The following is a 21,816-nucleotide window of genomic DNA, read 5'->3' as shown; positions in this document are numbered from 1 at the left end:
CATATTCTGACAATGGAACACTACTCAGTAATTTCAACAAATCATTAATATATGTATCTCAGGAACACTATGTTAAAAGAAAAAAGCGAGGCACAAAAGAGTACGTCTTGTATGAGGCTCCAGACTAGACAAACGTAATCTCTAGTGATAACAATCAGCACAGTGGTTGCCTAAGGGAACATGGATAGTGGGGCTGAACAGGAAGAGAGTCCAAGGGAATACTCTGGGGTGATGGGATGCTCCATTCTGTGACTGGAGTAATGGTCACAAGATGTATTACATTTATCAAAACATTTAATGGCACATTTATTGTAAGCAAATTTTACCTTAATATAAAAACATACAGAGCCACAAGCTAAAGCATATGCCTCTAGTCAGAGACCGAAAGAACCAGGGAATATGTGCAGTGAAAAACTGCATAACATTTTATTTCCCTTTCTATTTACTTTCTAGGTGGATATATTGGTCTAGGGATGATTTCATCAAGTTACATCAAATAGAAGAAAGAGGTATCAAGAAAAAGGGAGTGACTAGAATTTTCCCTAGGGAAGCTTTACTCAGGGCAAATCACAGTATTTTTCAGTGTATTTGTTCAGGTAAATCAGGCCAAAGATCACTGTTCACAGTTTGAAAAAAGGGTTGTTAAAGGCAACATGAAATATTTGTAGAAAATGTTTGTAGAGTTAGAGTTGAGTAACTTCAAATGAATTGCTTTTTGTTTATTTTTTTTTTAAGTTTACTTATTTTTGAGAGAGAGAGAAAGAGAGAGACCTCGAGTGGCAGAGGGGCAGAGAGAGAGGGAGGGAGAGACTCCCCAGCAGGCTCTACACTGTCAGCACACAGCCTGACTTGGGGTTCAATCCCACGAACTGTGAGATCATGACCTGAAGCTGAGATCAAGGGTCAGATGCTTAACCAACTGAGCCACCCAGGCACCCCATACAAATTGTTTTTCTTATTTTAAAGTTTACAAAGCAAATTGTTTTTCTTATTTTAAAGTGTACAAAGCAAAAAAAAAAAAAAAAAAAAAAAAAAAAAAAAAAATATATATATATATATATATATATATATATATATATATATGAAAATGAAACTGTAAATGAAAAGCAAATATCTCCCTTCTTAAACTCACTCTCCAAAATTATAACTGCTAACACCCTTATAATGCCTTAATGTGCCAGGCACTGTTCTAAATGTGGTACAGATATTACAATGAGATTAATAAAATTGCTTGTGATCACACAGCTACTAAGTAGCAAAGCCAGGATTCAAACTCCAGGGGTCTTAGCATCCATGCACCATGTTACACAGTTATACAAATATGCTAAGTGTTAACCATCATGAAATGTGCTAAATAGAAATAACAATAGTGTGGTTGGTGGGGGAGGGGGTATATATTGTGTTTATGTACATGAGATTTACATAAATTTTATCACTGATCTTTCCATTTGTATTACTGAGACTCCACTCTACCTAGCAGGAAAAGCATTTAAAAATTATTCTGATTACTTTGGCTTGGTTTTTAAAATGATATAGTAAAAATAAATACAACTTTATGGATGTATCTTTTTTAATTTTGGAAAATAGCAGAGATTTGAAATAATTATAGAGGTTATAAATACCTCTACTACTGGAAGAGGAAAAATTAATTTTTTTTAATGTTCATTTATTTTTGAGAGAGAGACCGAGTGTGAGCAGGGGAAGGGCAGAGAAAGAGGGACACACAGAATCTGAAGGAGGCTCCAGGCTCCAAGCTCCGAGCTGTTGTCACAGAGCCCGATGCAGGGCTCGAACTCACAACAGTGAGCCAAAGTCAGATGCTTAACCTGAGCCAAAGTTGGATGCTTAACCAACTGAGTCACCCAGACACCCTAGAAAAATTTATTTAAGTCATTCTCTTTAGCAAAATATTCTCTAGTCGATTGATTTGAAGGACAAGTTTAGGCATTTATGAAGAATGAGTGCTTGGGTCAAAATTATTATTGGTTGCCTTAAACTTTCTTCATTGTTCAGCTTTTATGTAACTTTAAGAGAACATTGAAATCATAGAATCGCAATAATCATGGAGGAAGCCCTCGAGGTGACCATCTAGACTAATCTGTGAGACTGAGTAAAGTCTTGGTCATAGGGTCAGAGGGCCTGGATTCTCATCCTCATGTGTCAAGTCTGAGTTGCAAGTGCTTGGACAAATACATCCTCTGAAGCATGCTTGCTCACCTATAAACAGGGAATAACAGGATCTGCTCGCAGGGCAGATATGAGGGTAAATGTGACAGTGGACAGCAAAGCCCTCAGCAGTGACAGAGGCTGACCAAACTGACGTGAGTCATGGAGCTGCTGCCCATGGCCATATAGCCGCTAAGTAGCAGAAGGGAGCTCAAACTTAAGTCTCAACTCTTCATTCTGTGTCATTTCCATAAATGCAGTGCCTATTAAGGGTTCAAACTGCTTTTAAATAACTTTTGAGAAGACTCTCCAACTTTTTTGGTGAGGTTTCCCTCAGTATTATAGACTTGTTTTGAGATCTCCTTTGAAGGAGGTAGGGAACGTAGAATGGTAGTATCAACTAAGTGTGCCTTCATTTTAACACTTCAGAGTTGCTAAGACATTAGACCCTAAATGTTCTCACCACAAAATGAGGTGATAATTATGTGACATGATGGAGGTGGTAGCTAATACTCTGGTGGTAACCTTATCACCATATATAAATGTATCGAATCAATATGTCGTCCACCTTATTAACCAATGTTGTATGTCAACTACGACCGCATTAAAAAAATAATTTAGTGGGGAATGAAGAAGTTTGGCAAAGTGAAGGAGGGTGAGAGTGGCAGTCCTAACCAATGCATCCCAATCTTGCGAGGTGGTATTATGAAAAGATAAATAAAATGTTACACTAGAATTGCACATTTGGAAAACAAAAAAATACCCATTTAAAATAACTTGCACATGGAAGAGTTCATAAGATTTTAGGATTTTCAAAAGCAGACTTAGGTATAACAAATTTGAAAACTCTTTCAGAGGGAGCATGAGTAATCGTTAAAACTTCCTAGGTAGAGGGACGTTTTCTGCGATTTCTCATTTCTGGCATGCCTGGCAGACCCCACAGAATGGCACTAAGGCTACTGGCATTTAAGCCTGGGACCCTGAGAGTGTGGAATTGCCTCTTTCAGCAAACTGGCCATTGATACCTGTGCAGGCAATTAAGGTCATATCCAAGAGAATAGTTATTTTTCTTCCTTCCCTGGTCACAGCTCTCAGCAAAGTGAGTTTCCTCCTGGGCCAAGCTTAATAAAGAGTTAGAGGATAGGAGGGCTCTAGTCCCTGTGTCTCAGAAGAAGACTTGTCAGCATTTTCTGGGTTTGAAGAAGGAAAAGAAGAAAAATAAATAGTTCGTCTTATTATTGCTACTTCCAACTTCATATCCTTAGGAATTTCTAAGACTCACTAAAGAAACTCTCTGCTAAAATAGGAAATCCTTAAGTCTTCAGTAAAAATCTCAAAAAATGGCCTTTCGTTTAGGCCAATAGTGAATATGGGGACCATCTATTACATAAACAATTAGAGAATTAAAATAAATGTAACAATTCTGAATATGCAACAAAAACAGGATGCCACCTGCAGCCTTACTGTTCAAAATGTTTCCTTAAGGTGGGTAATGTTGGTATAGCACATAGCTTGGCTCAGGGAACAAGGCTTCCCTTCACTTTTGAAGAGAAAACATATTTGAAATTTAAAAAAAATGAAACGTGTATATACAGACAGCTAGAAAAGATTTTAAAAATTGAAAACATTATATTTCGATGCAAGCCCTTTCCTCTGGAAACATCTCAGGTAATATCTAGCAGGGTCACGGATGGATGGTTCTGCCCTTTGAATGGCCAATGACCTTGTGATTGATCGACTGGATGAAGACTCTAGCATTTCTACATTATCTTATTTTCCCTCTAGTCCACTGTTATTTATGGTTTGATAGACTAATGGGGCATTTTCTTTTCTCCCTTCTTCTGGCTGCCTGCTAGGTTATGGAAAGAAACCAATATTTGGATTAGCCCAATTTCTTTTTTTTTTCTTTTCTTGAGAGAGAGAAAAGAGGGGGAGGGGCAGAGGAAGAGAGAGAGAGAGAGAGAGAGAGAGAGAGAGAATCTGAAGCAGGCTCCACATACAGCCTGACACAGGGCTTCATCCCATCACCATGGGATCATGACCTGAGACGAAATCAAGAGTCGGGGGCTCTCAACCAACTGGCCCACCTAGGTGTCCAAGGATTAGCCCAATTTATAACACAAGGAGAGAGGCCATGTCAGGCCTGCATTTTAAAGCACACTTTCCCATCCCTCGCACTATATTAAATGCCAGCAACCAATCCAAGTCAGATAAATTTTAATTCCAAAGAAGTTTTGAAGCAGCAAAATATACTTGAAACTACATGGGGATATGGAATAATATACTGCACGCACTACCTTGAGCAGGTTAATTTCACAAGGACTTGGACACTGTGAAATAGGGTTACCTGCATTTAACTCATTAAATTGTTGAGAATTTCAGTTAAAAAAAATAAATAGAAAAAAGACTAGTAGGTGCTTATATAGCAATAAATGAGGAAAGTCATTAAAAATGTGCTATAAATGGTCCTCCAGCACTATCTTCTCAATTTATTCAGTAGGGGGTCAGTTTTCCCTCGTGGGAACATGCATTTGATTTTAGAGTATTGATTGGAAAGAGAATTCAGTTAAAATCAAGTTTCTTACAAGATCTTGTTCTACACATCAAGAGATACTAATGAGAAACATTTTAGAAAGGCTTAATAGCATGGTTAAGAAACAAATAATATTGTTTCTTAAAATTTCAGGGTTTTAGGCAAGTCTTCTTTAGTCTTTTTGCCAATTTAAGACTGTCTCTGTTTTTTTTTTTTTTTTTTTCTGAGGCAGTAGTGGAATAATATAGCATTACACAAGGCAGAACTGACAAGATATTTGTGATTTTTAGACTTACAGCTTGTCTACATATTACAGAAAAACTTCATGAAAATAGTCATGAGTTCCACAGTTGCAAAAGATAAATTGCTTGTTAAGTTTCCAAGATTCACACAATGTGTATTTTGAGATTACAAATGTCTGGTTAATGCTTACTCGCAGTTTAGTGATAAGAAGTATGGTGGTCAGGGGTCTCTTAAATGCAACCAACCTGGAAATTATGGTTTTAATAAATGCCTGAATAAGTTAGTGGTTACATTATGCTGCCTTTCTATTTTTCCTTTATCTTTGGCTTTTAATTTTTCATTAGTTATTGTACTCCAAGATATGCAAGAGAGGATTTGGAACTCAAAGAGTAACATTTAACTTTGAGGAGCTAAAAACAACGTTCAGAGGACAGAATTAAGAGAAATGGAGAAAATAATAAAATATAATAATTTGTTAATGTTTATTTATTATTTTTGAGAGAATGCAAGTGGAGGAGAGGCAGTGAGAGAGGGGAAGAGAGGATCCAAAGTAGGCTCCATGCTGACAGCGGGCTTGAACTCATGAACTGTGAGATCATGACTGAGCTGAAATCATATGTTCAACCGAGCCACCCAGGCACCCCAATAAAAAATAATAATTGAATAGCCTCTATTTCTTTAATATTCTCCTATCTGTTAGACAGCTAGAAATGAAGTTAGTCAATTAATGCTTTTTGCGTAGTACTATGAATTAATTCTCTATATACATGGGAAATGACCAGTCATCCATTTTCATTATTAAAAAACATCCAACTTAAGGAAAATAACTTGTAATGAGAAATCATATGATTTAAAGCAGCAGAGGAATCACCGTGAGTCCTTACTCTACAATGAATATACCAGATCACAATGCCAAGCATGACTGCTAAGCATTTCTTGTTGCAATTCTTCATATTTGAAATAGATACGAATATATGCAGCTCATACTAATGGAATGGGGAATGCATGTTAGCTAAGTGGCCACTAGGCATGTTAACAAATGTACTCTTAAGTTCTACTTGGGCATGAAAGATTGCTTCTCTCCTCTTTCTCCACTGACTTTTAAAATTGCCAATGCAAAGAACTTCTAAATGCCGCTTAAACCTTCCTGCTCTGGGAAATGTGTAACTGAGACTTTTAAATAAGATGTCTAACTTGTAATCTTTGTTCAAAGTGTTTGCCATAATGGTGACTTGCAACATTATTGATGGTATTATTTTTCAAAATGGTAAACATAGGGTTATATATCTGGGGAAAAGCTCTGGACTATATGTTTATTAAAAATCTCTCAGACCCATGTAAAATGGTGATGAATTAGCTGATGACAGCAATGAAACCCTTGTAGTGATTTGTAAAGTCGAAATTATTATATAGAAAAGAAGAAAGAAAGAGAGTATAGTACAGCCCAAAATGATGTAGCAATTCTTAACTTGAAAGCTCTTATTATGAATGTGCAACTTACTCTGGACACAAGGATTAACAATGACTCATGTTGCAAAAATGCTGGCTTATCTCAGAGGGCACTAGCAAGGAATAAGTAATCAGGAATGCAAAATACTTAGCAAATCTGAATAGTTCCACAATTCTTCATAAAAATGCTCTGATGCTTGGGATGAGAATTGCAATTTATTACTTTGATTACCAATAATAATAACTCTGGCAAAGTTGATGTACTTTTCAATTAAATAACAGTTATTTAGACAAATGTTCAAGTCAGATGGTAAAATCTGCTCTTAATTTAATGAGGCACTTTAAAGGAAATTCATGAAGTCTTAACCCTTAACCTAAAGACACTATGAGGCCAAGTGTCCAGAATTTATTTATCCATGATTTTAATTTTCGGTCACCATGATAATAGCCAATGAAGTAACAATAAAAAAAAATCCTACACACATAATTTTTTTATTCATGGAAAAATAAATGGGGTCTAATGAGATCCTGGCAATTAGAATAGGATGATTAAAAACATTGGGGGAGCTCCAAAAATTCAGCATTTATTTTGTCATAATGTAGAGAACTGCCGTTTATTTTTCAGCTCAGTTCCAGGATACAGAGAAATTTCATTTTTATTCTTTTAAGAAATAAAATTACATTGGAATGCATCAGAAATCTGAAGTAAATAAAAGGGAAATACTCCAGAGTCCAAGCTGTGAGGTTTGTGAATACTTTATAGTGAATTATAAAGGGAGAATAGGATTTTGACCATCAAGAAACCTCTACAGATAGAAGAATTTTTTATTAGATATTGTCTCTGAGCAACAGTTTGCGTTTCCTTTCATGCACAGGGAACAGGCCATCTTCTAAATTTTCCATAGAAACCACAGGCACAAACCCACATAAAGTGTTGGCAGGTAAAACGTACACTGACAAAAAGAATACATTTGTTACCAAGTGATAGTGGGACTGCTCAAGATTGAGGAGTGAGGTGCCAAGATCAAAAGGGACTGTGCCCCTACGTGAGAGTGAACGAGTACAACTATAACACATACCAGGAACATACATGATGAAAACAAACCAAAAAACCAAAACCAAACCAAACAAAAACAAAAACAAAAACAAATCCCAAACCATGGAAAAAGTAAGGCATGGTGATAGACAATAAGACCTAGTAATTAAGCACAAAGATGCTAAAACAGCTCTGTCTTAAACCAAATACAATTCCAGCCCTTACAAACTGTAACCTTAAGCAAGTAATTTAAAACTATTCTCTGCCTTAATTCTTTCAAATGTGAAATACGAATAATAATAGTATTTGCTTCAGAGATGAGCTGCAGGATCAAAACAGAACTCAATACAGGCTTATATTATGTGACTTTAAAGATTTCTAAGCTATTGCCTCTCTTTGATGGCAGCTCCATTGGAATATTGCTTCACCAAAATTGCTTTCTTTACAAGGTAACATCATGGGTCTTAGTTAAGTCTGCTTTTTCTTTTCATTTTCTTTTAAGTTAACTTACCTGAGTTGTTGAAAGGGGTTATATCAGACATCAAGAAAATAGAAAACTAAGTCCGAAGCTGCCACTAGCTATACACACCCCCCTTGCAAAAATCAATTTCCTCATGTATGAAACCAACGGTATGCGACAGAATCACTAATGAAACTAAAAACGCAAAACTCTAGAACCCCATCTCTGCCCTTCCACATCTGAATCTGGGGCCAAGGCTGGGGTGATGAGGAGTATTAGGCGTGTGTGTATGTGAAGAATCTTCATTGGTTAATCGGATTTGCATTATAAACCACTATTAGATCATTTGTAAAGTTGGTTCTAACTGGATTATTTTATGAGTAATAATTTTTAACCTAAATAATTTTTTAAGTAGTCTTGGTACTTTAATTTTCTTTTTAAATTACAGACAAAAAAAAAATGATGATTTTTTTTTTTTCCTGAGTTAGATCCTTTTATGGACCTAAGTGACTTAACTAGAATAGGGGAGAAGTGACAAGATAATACTATCTCACCAGCAGTTTCACTGCTGGCCAGAACTGTCACTGCAGACACCTGGCCATTCCCACAGGATGTACTAACCATTTTTTAAAATGTTCATTTATTTATTTTTGAGAGAGAGAAAGGGAGGGAGGGAGAACAAGCAGGAGATGGCCAGAGAGAGAGAGGGAGACACAGAATCTGAAGCAGGCTCCAGGCTCTGAGCTGTCAGTGCAGAGCCCAATGAGGGGCTTGAACCCATGAACCATGAGATCATGACCTGAGCCTAAGTTGGACGCTTAACCGACTAAGACACCCAGTACCCCTGTACTAACCATTTTTAATTCCTCTCTACCAACCTCAGCCAAATGGCTTAGAATGGCCGACTTTTTTAGCAGCATGTGCTTTTTAATACCCACCGCCCCTGCCCCCCACACACACCAGCACTGAATTTAGACGATTGACTGAGAAAAATAAGGGGACACCTGTGAAATCACACCCCAAGCGAATTCCCCGATGCTGACAAAGCAGTCACTGTGAGCTGAAAGCAAAACACCATCAGCCCGATTTGGGGTACATGCCTTTCCTGTTACAGAAATTGTACACCCAGCTGACGTTAGCATCATTGACACACTGCATTTTCTCCCCAGGGACGTTAGTTTTTCCATAACTTACTTTGATTTCTTCATATACAGCCAGTAGACAACGCCAGCAACCAGGGCAGCGAGGAGGAGACCAACTACGATTCCCACAATTAGTTTTGCCTGGTCATTCACCTTTTCTCTGTTTTCATCTACAACAGAGAAGAAAAGTCCATGCAATTACAGACACCGCCAAGGATTTCTGAAAAGAAGTCAATCTGGCTATTATTTCTTATTAAGAATAATTAAGGCTTACTACTACTATGAGTAACATGCAAACTTGTGTTTTTAAAAGATAAAAGTTTTAGCATTCTTGCTATCTGGTCTCATTTGCTATTTTAATTCAAGTCAAAATTGTGGCAGCTAAGAAATTACTTATACAATGACACTTCATAAATCTTGAGCTGATAGTCAAGGAAGAAGAGTCGGCAGCATAGTACCTACCACTTATCTCGTCTGCCTCATCGTGCTCTGGAATACTTACTGAAATGAAAAATGTTAATATGAAATTAAAAACAAAATTTGTTGATATATGAAAGTCACCTTTACCATTATAGTATGATGTAATAATACTCAAAGATAAAATATCTATTCTACAGCTAAGGGTAGAAAAAAATTTACATTTAATAGAGCGTGAACTTCCCTACAAAGAAATTAATCTTGTTTTAAGGAGAGTCGTTAAAACTGCGAAGGTATTAATCTACCATAGAAAATTTCACAACTGACAAGCTTTAGTGTTAATCTGAAATCCGTATTAATTTCTCCACTATTTACCACCTTTTAATAGGGCTTTTTTTTCCTTAAGAGAAACAAGTTGCCATATATCACAATGCAGTGTTTCTCAACTTTTCCTGCCTCGGTGGAGAATTCATTTTTATCCTCTAGTGTCAGGGACTTGTCATTAGCTATGTTCTCACAGTGGTGGGGGCAGAGGTTAAAACTAGGGATGTTTCAGAGACAAAGAGGTATCCCATGTGATGTTTGCAGAAGCCCTCCAAATGACTCTGATAGCACCATGCTCCTGGCCCATTTTAAGAATTGCTGATGTGCTGGATTATCATCTAATATTAAACTACTTAAATATTCTTCTATGTGCATGGGCCTGCATCAGAACCTCCAGTGACATTTGTTAAAATGCAGATTCCCAGACCGTCCTCATATATACTATATTGGAATTTTAGGAGGTGCTCAGTGAAATTGAAAACAACTGTATTAAATGTTCATCAAGCCACTGCAAGGTCTAGAAACTGCTATTCAATGGGTTGGAATAAAAGAGAAACTTGTGTTCAGGAAGAAAGGATAAGTTCTTTTTGTAGGTTGGACAAATCAATACTTGCTAAATTGAATTTTGAGAAGTCAATGCACCTATTTTAGAGTTAAATTTGTTTGGTTCTTTTGTCCTGTCAATCCATCAGGCTTTTTTATATTTCCGTCATATTCTGTTAAGGCCCATTATCTCTACACAATTATTTTTTCCTAGCTCCAGCTAATTCCTAGTCAGTATATCCCTATCCTGGCTCATGTCACATACAGGATTCCAACTGAGTGAAAAATAAAGGTCTGGAAGGTCAGTTAGCATCCTGTCCAGAACCAAGCCTCATTCCAGGCTGGTCCTGACTTAATGTTGACCGGTGATAGAAACAACGACAAAATTGAAGATGATAGATAATTTCAAATTAAGTGAAAATTGTTTTCAGAAGAAGTTGCTCAACATGTCAGATTTTTTCACTTTTCTAAGATAATTGCATTGATCTAATTTGTAGTCATGACTCAAATATCATCTTCAAAAGCATCAACTTTGGAAGCTGGATTTCATAAATTCAAGTATCGGTTTTCTATCAGTTTGCTAAATGACTAAGCATGTGGCATTCCTATTCAAAATAAAGGTGGGATAAATACCTCAAAGAATTGGAATGTAAAGTAATAGATTAAAGGGAATTAAAATTTTACCAAAATTAAAACTGTTAAAAGGTGTTTTCAGATAGTCTTTGAATTATCTCTATTCGGAACACAAAACACGGATTAAAAAAGAACAACTCAGTTCTTATCCTCTGTTGCTCTTGGGAAGTATACCTGGACAAGATAAGGTCTCTGGACCGATAAAACATGAAATGATTTAACTGTCAAGACAAGGATAGTACAAGGATGGACACTGGGAAAAGAAAAAAGAAAAGAGCCTATGATGATGACACCAAATGCAAAATAAATAAATAAAACTTACCATAATGCAGTACAGGAAGATGGAATTGAAGATTTTAAACTAATGAAGAATAACTTCAAATTTTCTTACTTTTTTAATGCCATAAATGAAATACTCACTAGCAGAGACATTCAAGGAGTTTACTGTTCTCTCCAGCTGGTTTTCTGCTGTGCAAGTTAATGTAACATTCTCTTCGGGGGAAATGATAATTTTACTATAATACCTGCCATTTATATAAGGAGATTCCTCTGTCTGGAAAAGAAGAAGGAAGATGAACTTAGAAGTATAAAGGGATTAAACACATGGAAAAGAGTAATACTGAGTGAACCAGGAGAGGTGCTTTGTAGTGCTATCTGGTGTTCAAGGATATGTATAAGGTCAACGATAAAAGGCCAATTCAGGTTTCTATCTACAGCAGGGAAGGAAAGATTAGTGGATCCAAAATCAAATTTCTGTTTATTCTTCTATTCTGTTTATTCTTTTATTGTAATTATTAAATTAATTAAACTCTGTTTTTTCGAGATTCTCAGGCTAGTTAGTACTTTGGCGTGATAGTACTTGTCTCAAAATGATTAATCAGCAATGATCTAATCACTGGTTTTCTCTTAATACATTTAAGAATTTAATTTTTATTTGTAAATTATGTCATTGTTTTTAACTTCAGGGGTTAATTCCTTTATCTTCAACATTATATCTAAGTACTTACATATGTATGATTTGCTCATGGGAAAATCAAACTATTTTTTCTTGTTTCCTGAGCTAAATACAGAATGGGTTCTTTTTCAGTGACTGGTAAGTTCATTTGTTTTTTGTGAGGCGTTAATGAGGACAATCATTGCAATTCAATTCCTCCAAAAATAAGAGATAATTCACTTTATTTGTATTTTTTATTTTTTTAAGCAATCTCTACACCCAGCATGGGGCTTGAATTTACAAACCTGAGATCAAAAGTCGTGTGCACCACTGACTGAGCCACCCAGTTGCTCCGAGACAATTCACTTTAATCTCTTTCCCAGGACTTGGCTCCAAGGGCCAACTGGATTAAAGCAAATATGTACTTGGACTCTTTTCTGAGTTGTGTTATGCCACCATGTCCTACATTGTTCTTTGCTTCCTCCAACTATACTGTAAGAGCCTTGAGGTCATAGGATAGTCTCTTGCTTAGGGAGATTATCTAGTCCCTGGGACAGGAGTGGTTAGAGGCATCAGTAGTTATAAAATAATAGATTCACCACGTGACTGAGCAGGGAACAAATAAAAGATTATGGATGGATCAGCACAAATCCAGAACAAGAAAAATAACATATCACCTAGTGGGCCAGAATCAATCCTTCTCCTTGACAATGAAGAATGGCATTGTTATTTTTATCCTTATAGTAAGTTCACATGCTACTTTTCCACTTCCCACTAGTATTTCTCACATGACTTTCTCACTGAGTCTTTGCTTTTGTTTTATCTCTGTAAAATGTATTTATTCATTTCAAGGGTGGCCTTTTAAATCTTTCTATCTGTTCATCAAGTATCTGTTGTGTGCTTATTTTTCTATTTTCCAGTATATAAAGGTGTTTTTTTTTTTTTTGCTATAATTATCACTGAATTGAACTAGAAACAAAAATAATAGAACAGAAAACAGTCATTTTTGATGCTAAAAAAAACATAGATCTGTACGCTGTCAGCAATTCTGGTGTTTCTTGTTTCTTTTTCTGAAATAAAAAAACTGAATTTCCTTAGAGTCAAAGTGTCTAGAGACATTTTGCCTTCCTCATGTATGCTGCCTTGTGTGTCCCCATCACACCCAATCAAATCAGGAGTCATTTGCTTCAAGTATGTCCACTCCTTTGGGGACCTTCCATACTTGGAGTTATGCAAATACATATGCATCACTCACAGGTAAAAGAGCCAAAATTCACCTTGCTCTGCAAAATTATGTTGTATAAGCTGGACCAGCAGCCCAACTTCCATGGCAGAGAAAGAGTGGAAATTTTAACTTAAAACTAAATGCAACTCTGCTTTATGAATGCCTTCTCGGATTTCAATTGTGTCCAAAGCTGGGAAGAAGGCAGCACAGAAGATTCAGATAATCAAATGGCACTGCTGGGTGTTCCTAAAGAGTCTTTAACTGACTCCACTAAGAACAGGGCCATGAAAACTACCGTAGAGAAAATGGAATGAACAAGTATGTCAGTAACCCAAGCAGACTAGCAATTTAATGGGATGACAGTACTGAACCCCTAGTGACAGGTCAGATTCTATTATTATTATTATTTCTGTCAAACAGAAAATTATTGGTAGTGTCCATAAGTTATTAGCCCTTTGCTATTATTAAAATGTCCTGACAAAGGTACAAATATTAAAGTTTGCTTTATGTCTACTTTTGTTCAGAAGGAAACATCCTAGAGAGACACTATCTATTTAGCCAGCCTTATTCTGGCCCTAGCCTTGGCATACACAAATTAGACCATATGTTTACAAATGGTGACTGTGTTCTTCACCACCCCTCAGGGCCCAGTTTTAAGAAGAAATATACCTTAACGTGCATAAGTAAGCAAAGTAATGGAGGCCACTTATACTCAGATGTGTAAGTTTATGATGCAGAAAAGTGTATACCTTAATGTTTTAATCACCCAAGTTTCAGAAATTAATGACCATGGAACAGCACTCAGTTTACATTCTTTTAAAAACAGATACTGACCACAACATAATGATTCTTCCCTTCTCCATGGCCCTGGGATTTAAAATTTCTCTTTGAGCCATGTTCTTTCCTTCGGAAAAATTAGGAAGTTAGCAAAAGCTTCCTCTGAGAATATACTGCAAATTTCATGTTGCTAACAAGCTAGCCTACAGTTTAGGTACTTCAGTAAAACCCCACATCATACCAAGTACAGCACATAACAAGAAGACAAATACTTGCTTGGTTTATGACGCTTCCACTGCCAGTAATTGTCCACTGTATAGCTGGCTTCGGAAAACCTTCCACATGGCAGATTATTGTTTTAGACAGTCCACTGGGATCAGTTTTCTTTGTCATTTTGATTTGAGGTTTTCCTGCAATATCATTACAATTAAAGTAAGATGTTGAACAGAGCTCTTAAGAGAAACTAGATACCAAATTCTCAAAGAAAATTTTGAATTGGTGTGCCAGTATTTATTACCTTCTACGATCAGTGTCAACGACTCTCTTTTCTTTAGGCCTTCCACCTCCTGCAGAGCAGTTTCACAGACATAGTTTCCAGCGTCCTGATAATGGAGACTAGAAAATGATGGGCTAGATCGAAGCCTGATGTTATCCTGATTAAATAAGAAGTTAATTACTTCATATGGTCCACATGTATTTATTAGATAATCATGGAGCCTAAAATTATTCTTCTGGGTCTAAAGAAAAGGCAAGTTCCTTTTTCTTAACTTCAGATGCTTTCAAAAATAGATTTCCCTTTTCCTTTGTAGTTTTACAGATTAAGTTTTATTTCACTGTCTTATTTACTGAATTTATAATTTGGAACAAATTCATACACTTCTAAGACTCAGTTTCCTTATTATTGAAGTAGGATAATAATCTTACCATACTGAATTGTGAGGACTTAATTATATAAGTAATAAGAACTTTCAGGAAAGTTCCCAATTAATAACAGCTACCCCTTGTAGTAAATGTAGATGAACTAGTATTGAAAGACCCTGGAGACCCACACTATGTTATCAATGATAGGCATAAATGCTAGAAATGTCATTTTCTCAAGACATGGGATGCATTGCAGTGCCATGACAATCATGACAAAATGCTTTTTAAAGAAACCATTAATAACAGCTTACTATCCTAATTTCTATGAACAAATGAAATAGCATTTAATTTAAAAAATCACTTGATATACAGAAAACAATTCTATTATTACCAGTAATAGAAATTCTCTTAAGCAGAAAACTAAACACAATCTTAAAATCATGTGGTCTTTCCCCACTGTGAATTTTTCTCCACTCCTCATCAACTAATCAATGGCCAGGTAATCTTGATCAGCCCTATTGACATTAGGCATTCAGTTAACAACAGTGACTGCATCTGCAGATGTAGAAACTGGTTTAGCCAAGTAAATTTAGTTTCTCTAGTCCTGTAGTAAAACAAACTATGAGTGCTCATATGATTGCTGAGTAGTCTAGTTGCCTAGAATTTGTCTAGTCCTTTGACCATCAACGACTACAAATACATCCTATTAAATATGCAGTCTACAGAGTGACATTTTAATTATCTGAATGAACACAAGAAGAGTGAGGAGGCTAAAAGAAAATAAAATACAAAGGTGAGCTTTACAAGAAAAAAACAAGTCACAGGGGATCTAGTGTTAAAAGAGATCAAAAAGCAATACAAGGGGTGCCTGGGTGGCTCAGTTGGTTAAGCACCTGACTTTGGCTCAGGTCACAATCTCATGGTTTGTGGATTCGAGTCCCGTGTCAGGCTCTATGCTGACAGCTCAGAGCCTGGAGCCTGCTTCGGATACTGTGTGTCCCCCTCTCTCTGCCCCTCCCCTGTTCATTCTCTGTCTCTCTCTGTCTCTCAATAATAAATAAATGTTTAAAAAATTTAAAAAAATCGATACAAAATAATGTATATTTTCAGCAAGGAGAAATTCTAACAATATATTTTTTTATAAAGACAATTCTTGTCAACTCCTATGTGAAATGGTTTGTATGTGTTTGTCAACACATGCACTGGATGTTTAGATATACTAGCCAATGATTTCCTGGTGGGATTATAGTTACCATCTTTCCCTCTGGTGATAACCTTGTCTCAAGTTACCAATTACCAATCCTACTATGACACTCTAAAAAGAACAGTGATTAGGTTCCCAGTAATTGCTTACATTTCAGACAATTACAAGAATATAAGCACTCACTCAGGAAATACTGACCAAGTTCCACTGTGATCTACTATGGCCCAGGGATGAAAAGAGATCCCTACCTTCAAGGAGCTACTAATTCAATGAACTCACATTCAGACACTTAAGATCAGTTTCAGCAGAGAAGCTGAACATTGGGTGATCAGAAGCACAGCATTTACTGTACCCAGTGAGGCCTGAATTGGAATCTAACTCTGTCACTTGAGACCTTTCTGATTTCTCTCACACCAGCTTCTTTATGAATAACATGAGGATATAATAAATGTCTGCATATTTCATAGGGGTCTTGTGAGAATAATGTGGCTTAAAACACACTGAAAATTGTTAAGCTCTACAGCATGTAACTGCATACATGTGTGTGTCTGTGAGCATGTGTGTATGTGTAGAATTAGTAGATACACACAAATCAATGTCCCAAGGTAAAGTTCAGACAACCAATTATGGATGCCATAGTGTTGTTGAGTACCTCTAAAATTTGATTATGACATCATTATATTATTATAATGTAGAGAAAGAGCATGAGTGTGGGCGTATAAACATATTACCCATGGATATACATATTTAGATGTCATATAAAATGCAAAAGAATCCAAAAAGGAGTCAGTCCAAACAGTGTAACAGTACCAAGGAATCATACTTACTTTCATCCATACCACAGTTGCATTCCTACTAGCAGATATCGTGCATGACACAGGCAAGGCATCACCAATCTGCTTGGTCACTTCCCCACTTGGGTTTAAGGACAAATCCAAATCTGTGAAGCAAAAAATCTGCTTGAAATGCAAACTCCAGGAAAGGAAGATATTCAAAATATTTTTGAGAAGAAAAGATGAAAGAAAAAAAGTCCTTCTAACTGTAGTCAAAATTCAGAACTGATTTATGTGACCAAAATAACTGAACTGTAGCATAATAAGTCCAGTATTTCAAGCCAGCTTTGAGACCAGTTTGGACATGTGAATGGTCAATCTACTTGATTATGCATTTATTTGGAGTTAACATGACTGATGTTTTGACTGCATATAAGTATTCCCCTGGGGTCTATCACCTTAAGAAAAATATTTCTTAAATCACTTCTGGAAGAAACGAAAGATGATGACTAGGTAAATACTATAAAAAGAGTTGATAAGCCATGCCAGGAGAAAATCAAGTATATTTAGACAGCAGGTGATAATGTGAAAAACCATGAGGTAGTCTGTTTCTTCAGAGGGAATTGACTATAGTAGATTTTTAAAAAATTCTATTCCATTTCTCAGGCAGTTGAAATTTTAAATAAGATCAGTTGTTAGGTACATTCTTGGCAGGTATCATTTTTAAAATACAGTATAAAAACATCTAAGTAGGCATAATCTTTCAGATGGAAAGTAATTTCTATAAAATCTTACTATCACAGTATGATCTGTATGAGGAAAATTTAATTCAATAGAACAAACATTTATTGTGCAGCTACTATGTTTCAAGCTCTGACAGGAGATACAGAAATGAATAGAAGCTTACAATTTACAATTTTTGAGGTAGAAGTAATACGCACTCAACTATGTGACTCTAATACAGCAGCAGCTCAATGAATATTTGTTGAAAAACTAAAGGAAGGGCTACAAATGGAGGTACAAGCAAAGACTTATAGGAGTGTAGAGAACAGAGCCAAACTGGGTTTCAAACCACTGATAAAGGCCTTGTATAGGAGGCAGTGTCTGCTTGTGGTCCCTGACTGTTGAGAAGGGCTTTGATAAATGGAGAAACAGGGAAACTCCTACCACATAAACAAAGGCAAAGAGCTGAGGGTGTATGGCAGCTTTAATAGTGGTGAGTAATCTACTATGAATGATTATAACACATGAAAGATAAACCTATATAATTAGTAGAAGCCAGACCCTAAAGGACTGTGCTTACCTTGCTAAGAGTTGAGACTTTATTCTATGGCAGTGGGGATTTCCTATTGCACCCTGTGCTTTTCCTTGGTTTTACACATGTTATAACTTAAGTTCATTGATTGTAACATCCTTTTTAATACTTGTTTTTCCTGTTAGGGTGTAAGAACTATTGGGGTGCCTCAGTGGGTTAAGTGTCCAACTCTGGATTTTGGCTCAGGTCGTGATCTGTGGTTCATAGGATTGAGCACTGTGTCAAGCTCCGCGCTGACAGCATGGAGCCTGCTTGGGATTCTCTCTCTTTCCCTCTCTCTCAAAATAAATAAACTTTAAAGAGATAAAAAATACATAAAGATTGTAAGAACTGTGAAGGTAGGAGCCATTCCTTGAGTTGTTACTGAGTATCCACAATGTCTGCTACATGGTAGGCTCTGAAACACAATTACTGAATGAAAGAAAGAAGCATGCTTTCGCCGTTTCTCATTAATATTAAAATATGCATTGTCACAGAGAAAAGTGGAGTTTCCTCAGAAAGTTTGAGTCAATTACACTTAGATGAACATCCTATTCAGGGAGAGTTAGAAGCTTTTACTGGTCGGACAGTTAACTTGCCGGTGAGGAGGTAAGAGAAGTGATTTTAAAGGATGATGATGGACTTTGGAAGTTCTGATGAGGACTATATCTGTGCATGAATCGGCAGAGGAATAGTAGATGTTTCATCAGCAACTATGGATCTGTGGGCGGGAAGCCCTGACGACCTTCTGCAAACATGTGCAAGCGTGGCTTGCTGCCTCTCTATCCATACTCCCTTTAGTCATCTATGCAAAGGAGACAAATCTTGTTTTCAGACAACAAACAACAATCAAGGATAAATGGACCAAAAAATAGGATTTTTATGTTTTCATTTCATGTAATTCAGAGTAAAATCTTGTTTTATTTGTAGTTAAAGAGAAATACAGTCCTTAAAGCCCAATGTGATAGTCGACCTTTCAAAACCGAAAATCATTTCAATCCAATTAAATGCAGTGAAATCCAATTAAGTTGTTACATACTTTTGTTTATTTTATTTTTTTCTTTATCACAGTTGATCATTGAGCTACAATGTGGCTGCACCCAAGTCTTTTGCCTTATCACTCTGTTATCTATCCATCCCTGCTGATCTACAAGTAACACAAATAAGGGCTCTTTCCTTTTAGGGTCTCTTAAATTTAAGCTTACTGTACCATCTCCAAGCACTGGATTATTGGTATTGGCCCACAGATCTCATGGACAATGATATCAGGGAGTTATTTTATAGGCAGTTCTATCTGCTGGTTATGTTCTCTCACTTCATTTCTTTTGGGGGATGGGTAGTCATGGAACAGGCTGGATAAATGGTCCCAGGACTGACTGGTCCCCAGAGAAAAAGTAGCATTGTTGTTATCCTAAGGTCACTGCTTTCTTTCTAACCAGCTTCTGATGGCAAACACACTCAGATCTATACAACATGAACATGGAACAAACAGAGAAATGGCCTGGTGGTGAACATTTCTTAACAGTTTGCTGTTTTTCTAGGGTTCCCCAGGGTGTTCTCCCAACATCAGACACTCAAAGCAACCATCTGGTTACTCTCTTCCCCAGTGTATAGTTTTGTATCTCCCTCAAAGTCTTAGCTTCCATTCTATGTTTTCCAAGCATTATAGGCAGAAAGAAAGACTTACAATCATTACCTCAGAACAATTTCAAAAGTCTCTTTTGGTTTTGAAACAACAAAACCCCTCAGACTCAATGGGATTATAGCAGATCATGTCTAGAGAAACTTTCTTGCAATGGATCATGTCTTGAGGTGCTACTGGGTACAAAGGACTTACTAGAAAAGTTTGGCCTATACCTCCAAGCAAGACTGACATTTGCCTAAAGCATTCTGTAAATTGTAGTGTCACTGGGGAACGGTTCAAATTAGTTCCCCAATTCCATAATGCGTCAGGTACATCAAGAATATAGACTGTCAGCAGTTTCAAAGTAAAGGACTTAAGGTGCTTTTTTGTGTGTATATTTTTTCCTATCACACTAGAGTAAATATAACTATTGGAGTATATGGAGATCAAAAGCAGGTTAACAGTTAATGAATAGGTATGTTTAGGGTGATTTTGAAGAGGTTCTATTTCCAGAAATTTTCTATCCTTCTATACACACAATAAATGGCTTTTAGTGGTCTCTACCTCTGCTGCTTCCAAAAGTTGAGTCTATAGTAACTTTATGTTGCTTGGGTTTGGGCACTAATGATATTCTGCAATAAAAAATTTAAAATATATTTAATCTATACTTTTTTTCTGGGCTAAGTGCAAACACTGTGAACTTTGAGAACACCTAAGTATTTTCTTAAAATATAAAACGGGTAATTTCTTTAAGATCCCCATGAATATTTTGTTAATAGCACAAATAGAAGAGATTTAGAAAGGAGATGGAAGTTTTCCACTGCCAAAAGTTGCACTTGTTACATCCACTCCAGATTTCAATAATGCAGTGGAAATCTGGACCAAAGCTGAGTTTGCTTTGATGCACTTAATAAGCCTATTGAAAGCACACATCATTTGAGAAAAATATAGTTGCAATTTACTTGAAAAGACGGCTAGACTATTAGAGGCCTTTAAAGTGAAGTTGGTAATGAAGAATAAGGTGACTTACAGTGAACTGTGATGGCTGTTGAAGCAATCATGCTTCTTTTGTCTATCAGGGAGCATTTGTAGTCTCCTGTTGCATTGCGCCTCACATCTGTCAACGTGTAAGTATTTGAGCTTCTTATTCCTTCAGGCTGTCCCTTTTGATAGAGGTAAAATGTCAGATGATTACACTTGGTAGCTACAATGAGATGAGTTGTATTTCATGATGAAAATGGCATTTTCTTATGTAAGAAAAAAAGGAATGTGTTTCTATGATTGGACAAATGAGAGTAGAGTTTGTGTTATCTGATTTCTGGAAAAATAACTGAGATTTGGGTTCTAAGGAAATTGAGGAGCTCACATACATGGTATGGATGACATCTATTCCATTGATAGCATGGCTCGGATTTGAGGGTTAAGGCTTTTTTTTTTTTTAATTCTAAAACTTCATTTTATATTTATGCCTTGACTAATTCAACAAAAATATTTGAGGCAGCTTAAAAGAAAACATACCACATATCCAAATAAAAAGGAGAGAAAAATAAGAAAGGAAGGAATAAAGGAAGGGAAGAAGAGGGGGGAGGGATGAAGGGAATGGGGAGAAAAAGAGAAAGATAGAGGAAAACAATTTTTTTAAAAAGTGAAGAAAAGAAAAGAATTAATAAACTAAGAATAGAAAGAATATAGATGAACTAAGAGCACATAGTAACAACAACAACAACAAAAAACCCATAATCATTAGATATTATTGCCAAAAACCAAGACACAAATTTGTCAAATCTGTCAAATTTGGCTATTAGGATAGCCAAAGTAGAAACATAATTAGTTTTAGAAGTCCATTTGCATATGAAACAAAAGCAATATGTCAATTTATTAGGAGAAACAAAGTTTTCTGCCAATATTTAAGTCTAAAAGAAATCAGTTATGTTAGTCTTCTGAGTAATGGAGTAGATGATATTCTTAAACATTACTGAGAAACGTAGTAGGTGACATTTGTAAACATATCCCTTCAATAAATGCAATATAAAGTTGTATATGGCTTCTCTCAGTGGAAGGTTATGTCATACCCAAACCTGGGAAGAGCTCTGGGAGAACTAACTAGTATCTCAGACAGCTCTCTCTATCTGGCTCCATACCACTAGATGTCTAGAATACATCCCAGAGGAATGCTCC

The 21,816-nt window shown here is 36.3% G+C and overlaps 1 protein-coding gene across 2 annotated transcripts in view; it reads right to left on the bottom strand.

The window, feature by feature from the left end:
• ALCAM (activated leukocyte cell adhesion molecule) overlaps positions 1–21,816 on the bottom strand; it is a 210,143-nt gene that overhangs the window by 8,968 nt on the left and 179,359 nt on the right. The window contains exons 8-14 of one of the 2 annotated variants that reach the window (XM_042955955.1): positions 20,669–20,801; positions 16,775–16,887; positions 14,400–14,535; positions 14,159–14,292; positions 11,367–11,499; positions 9,492–9,530; positions 9,082–9,199 (exon numbers count right to left, since the gene is read on the bottom strand). In XM_042955955.1, the coding sequence (XP_042811889.1) occupies positions 9,082–9,199; positions 9,492–9,530; positions 11,367–11,499; positions 14,159–14,292; positions 14,400–14,535; positions 16,775–16,887; positions 20,669–20,801 (806 nt within the window). The remainder of the gene's footprint in view (positions 1–9,081; positions 9,200–9,491; positions 9,531–11,366; positions 11,500–14,158; positions 14,293–14,399; positions 14,536–16,774; positions 16,888–20,668; positions 20,802–21,816) is intronic. The other variant, XM_042955956.1, reaches the window with a different exon arrangement.

This window comes from Panthera leo, chromosome C2, assembly GCF_018350215.1.
Source record: "Panthera leo isolate Ple1 chromosome C2, P.leo_Ple1_pat1.1, whole genome shotgun sequence".
Classification (NCBI taxonomy): domain Eukaryota; kingdom Metazoa; phylum Chordata; class Mammalia; order Carnivora; family Felidae; genus Panthera; species Panthera leo.
The sequence above is the reverse complement of the archived record's forward strand: the minus strand, read 5'-3'. Positions and strand labels throughout refer to the sequence as shown.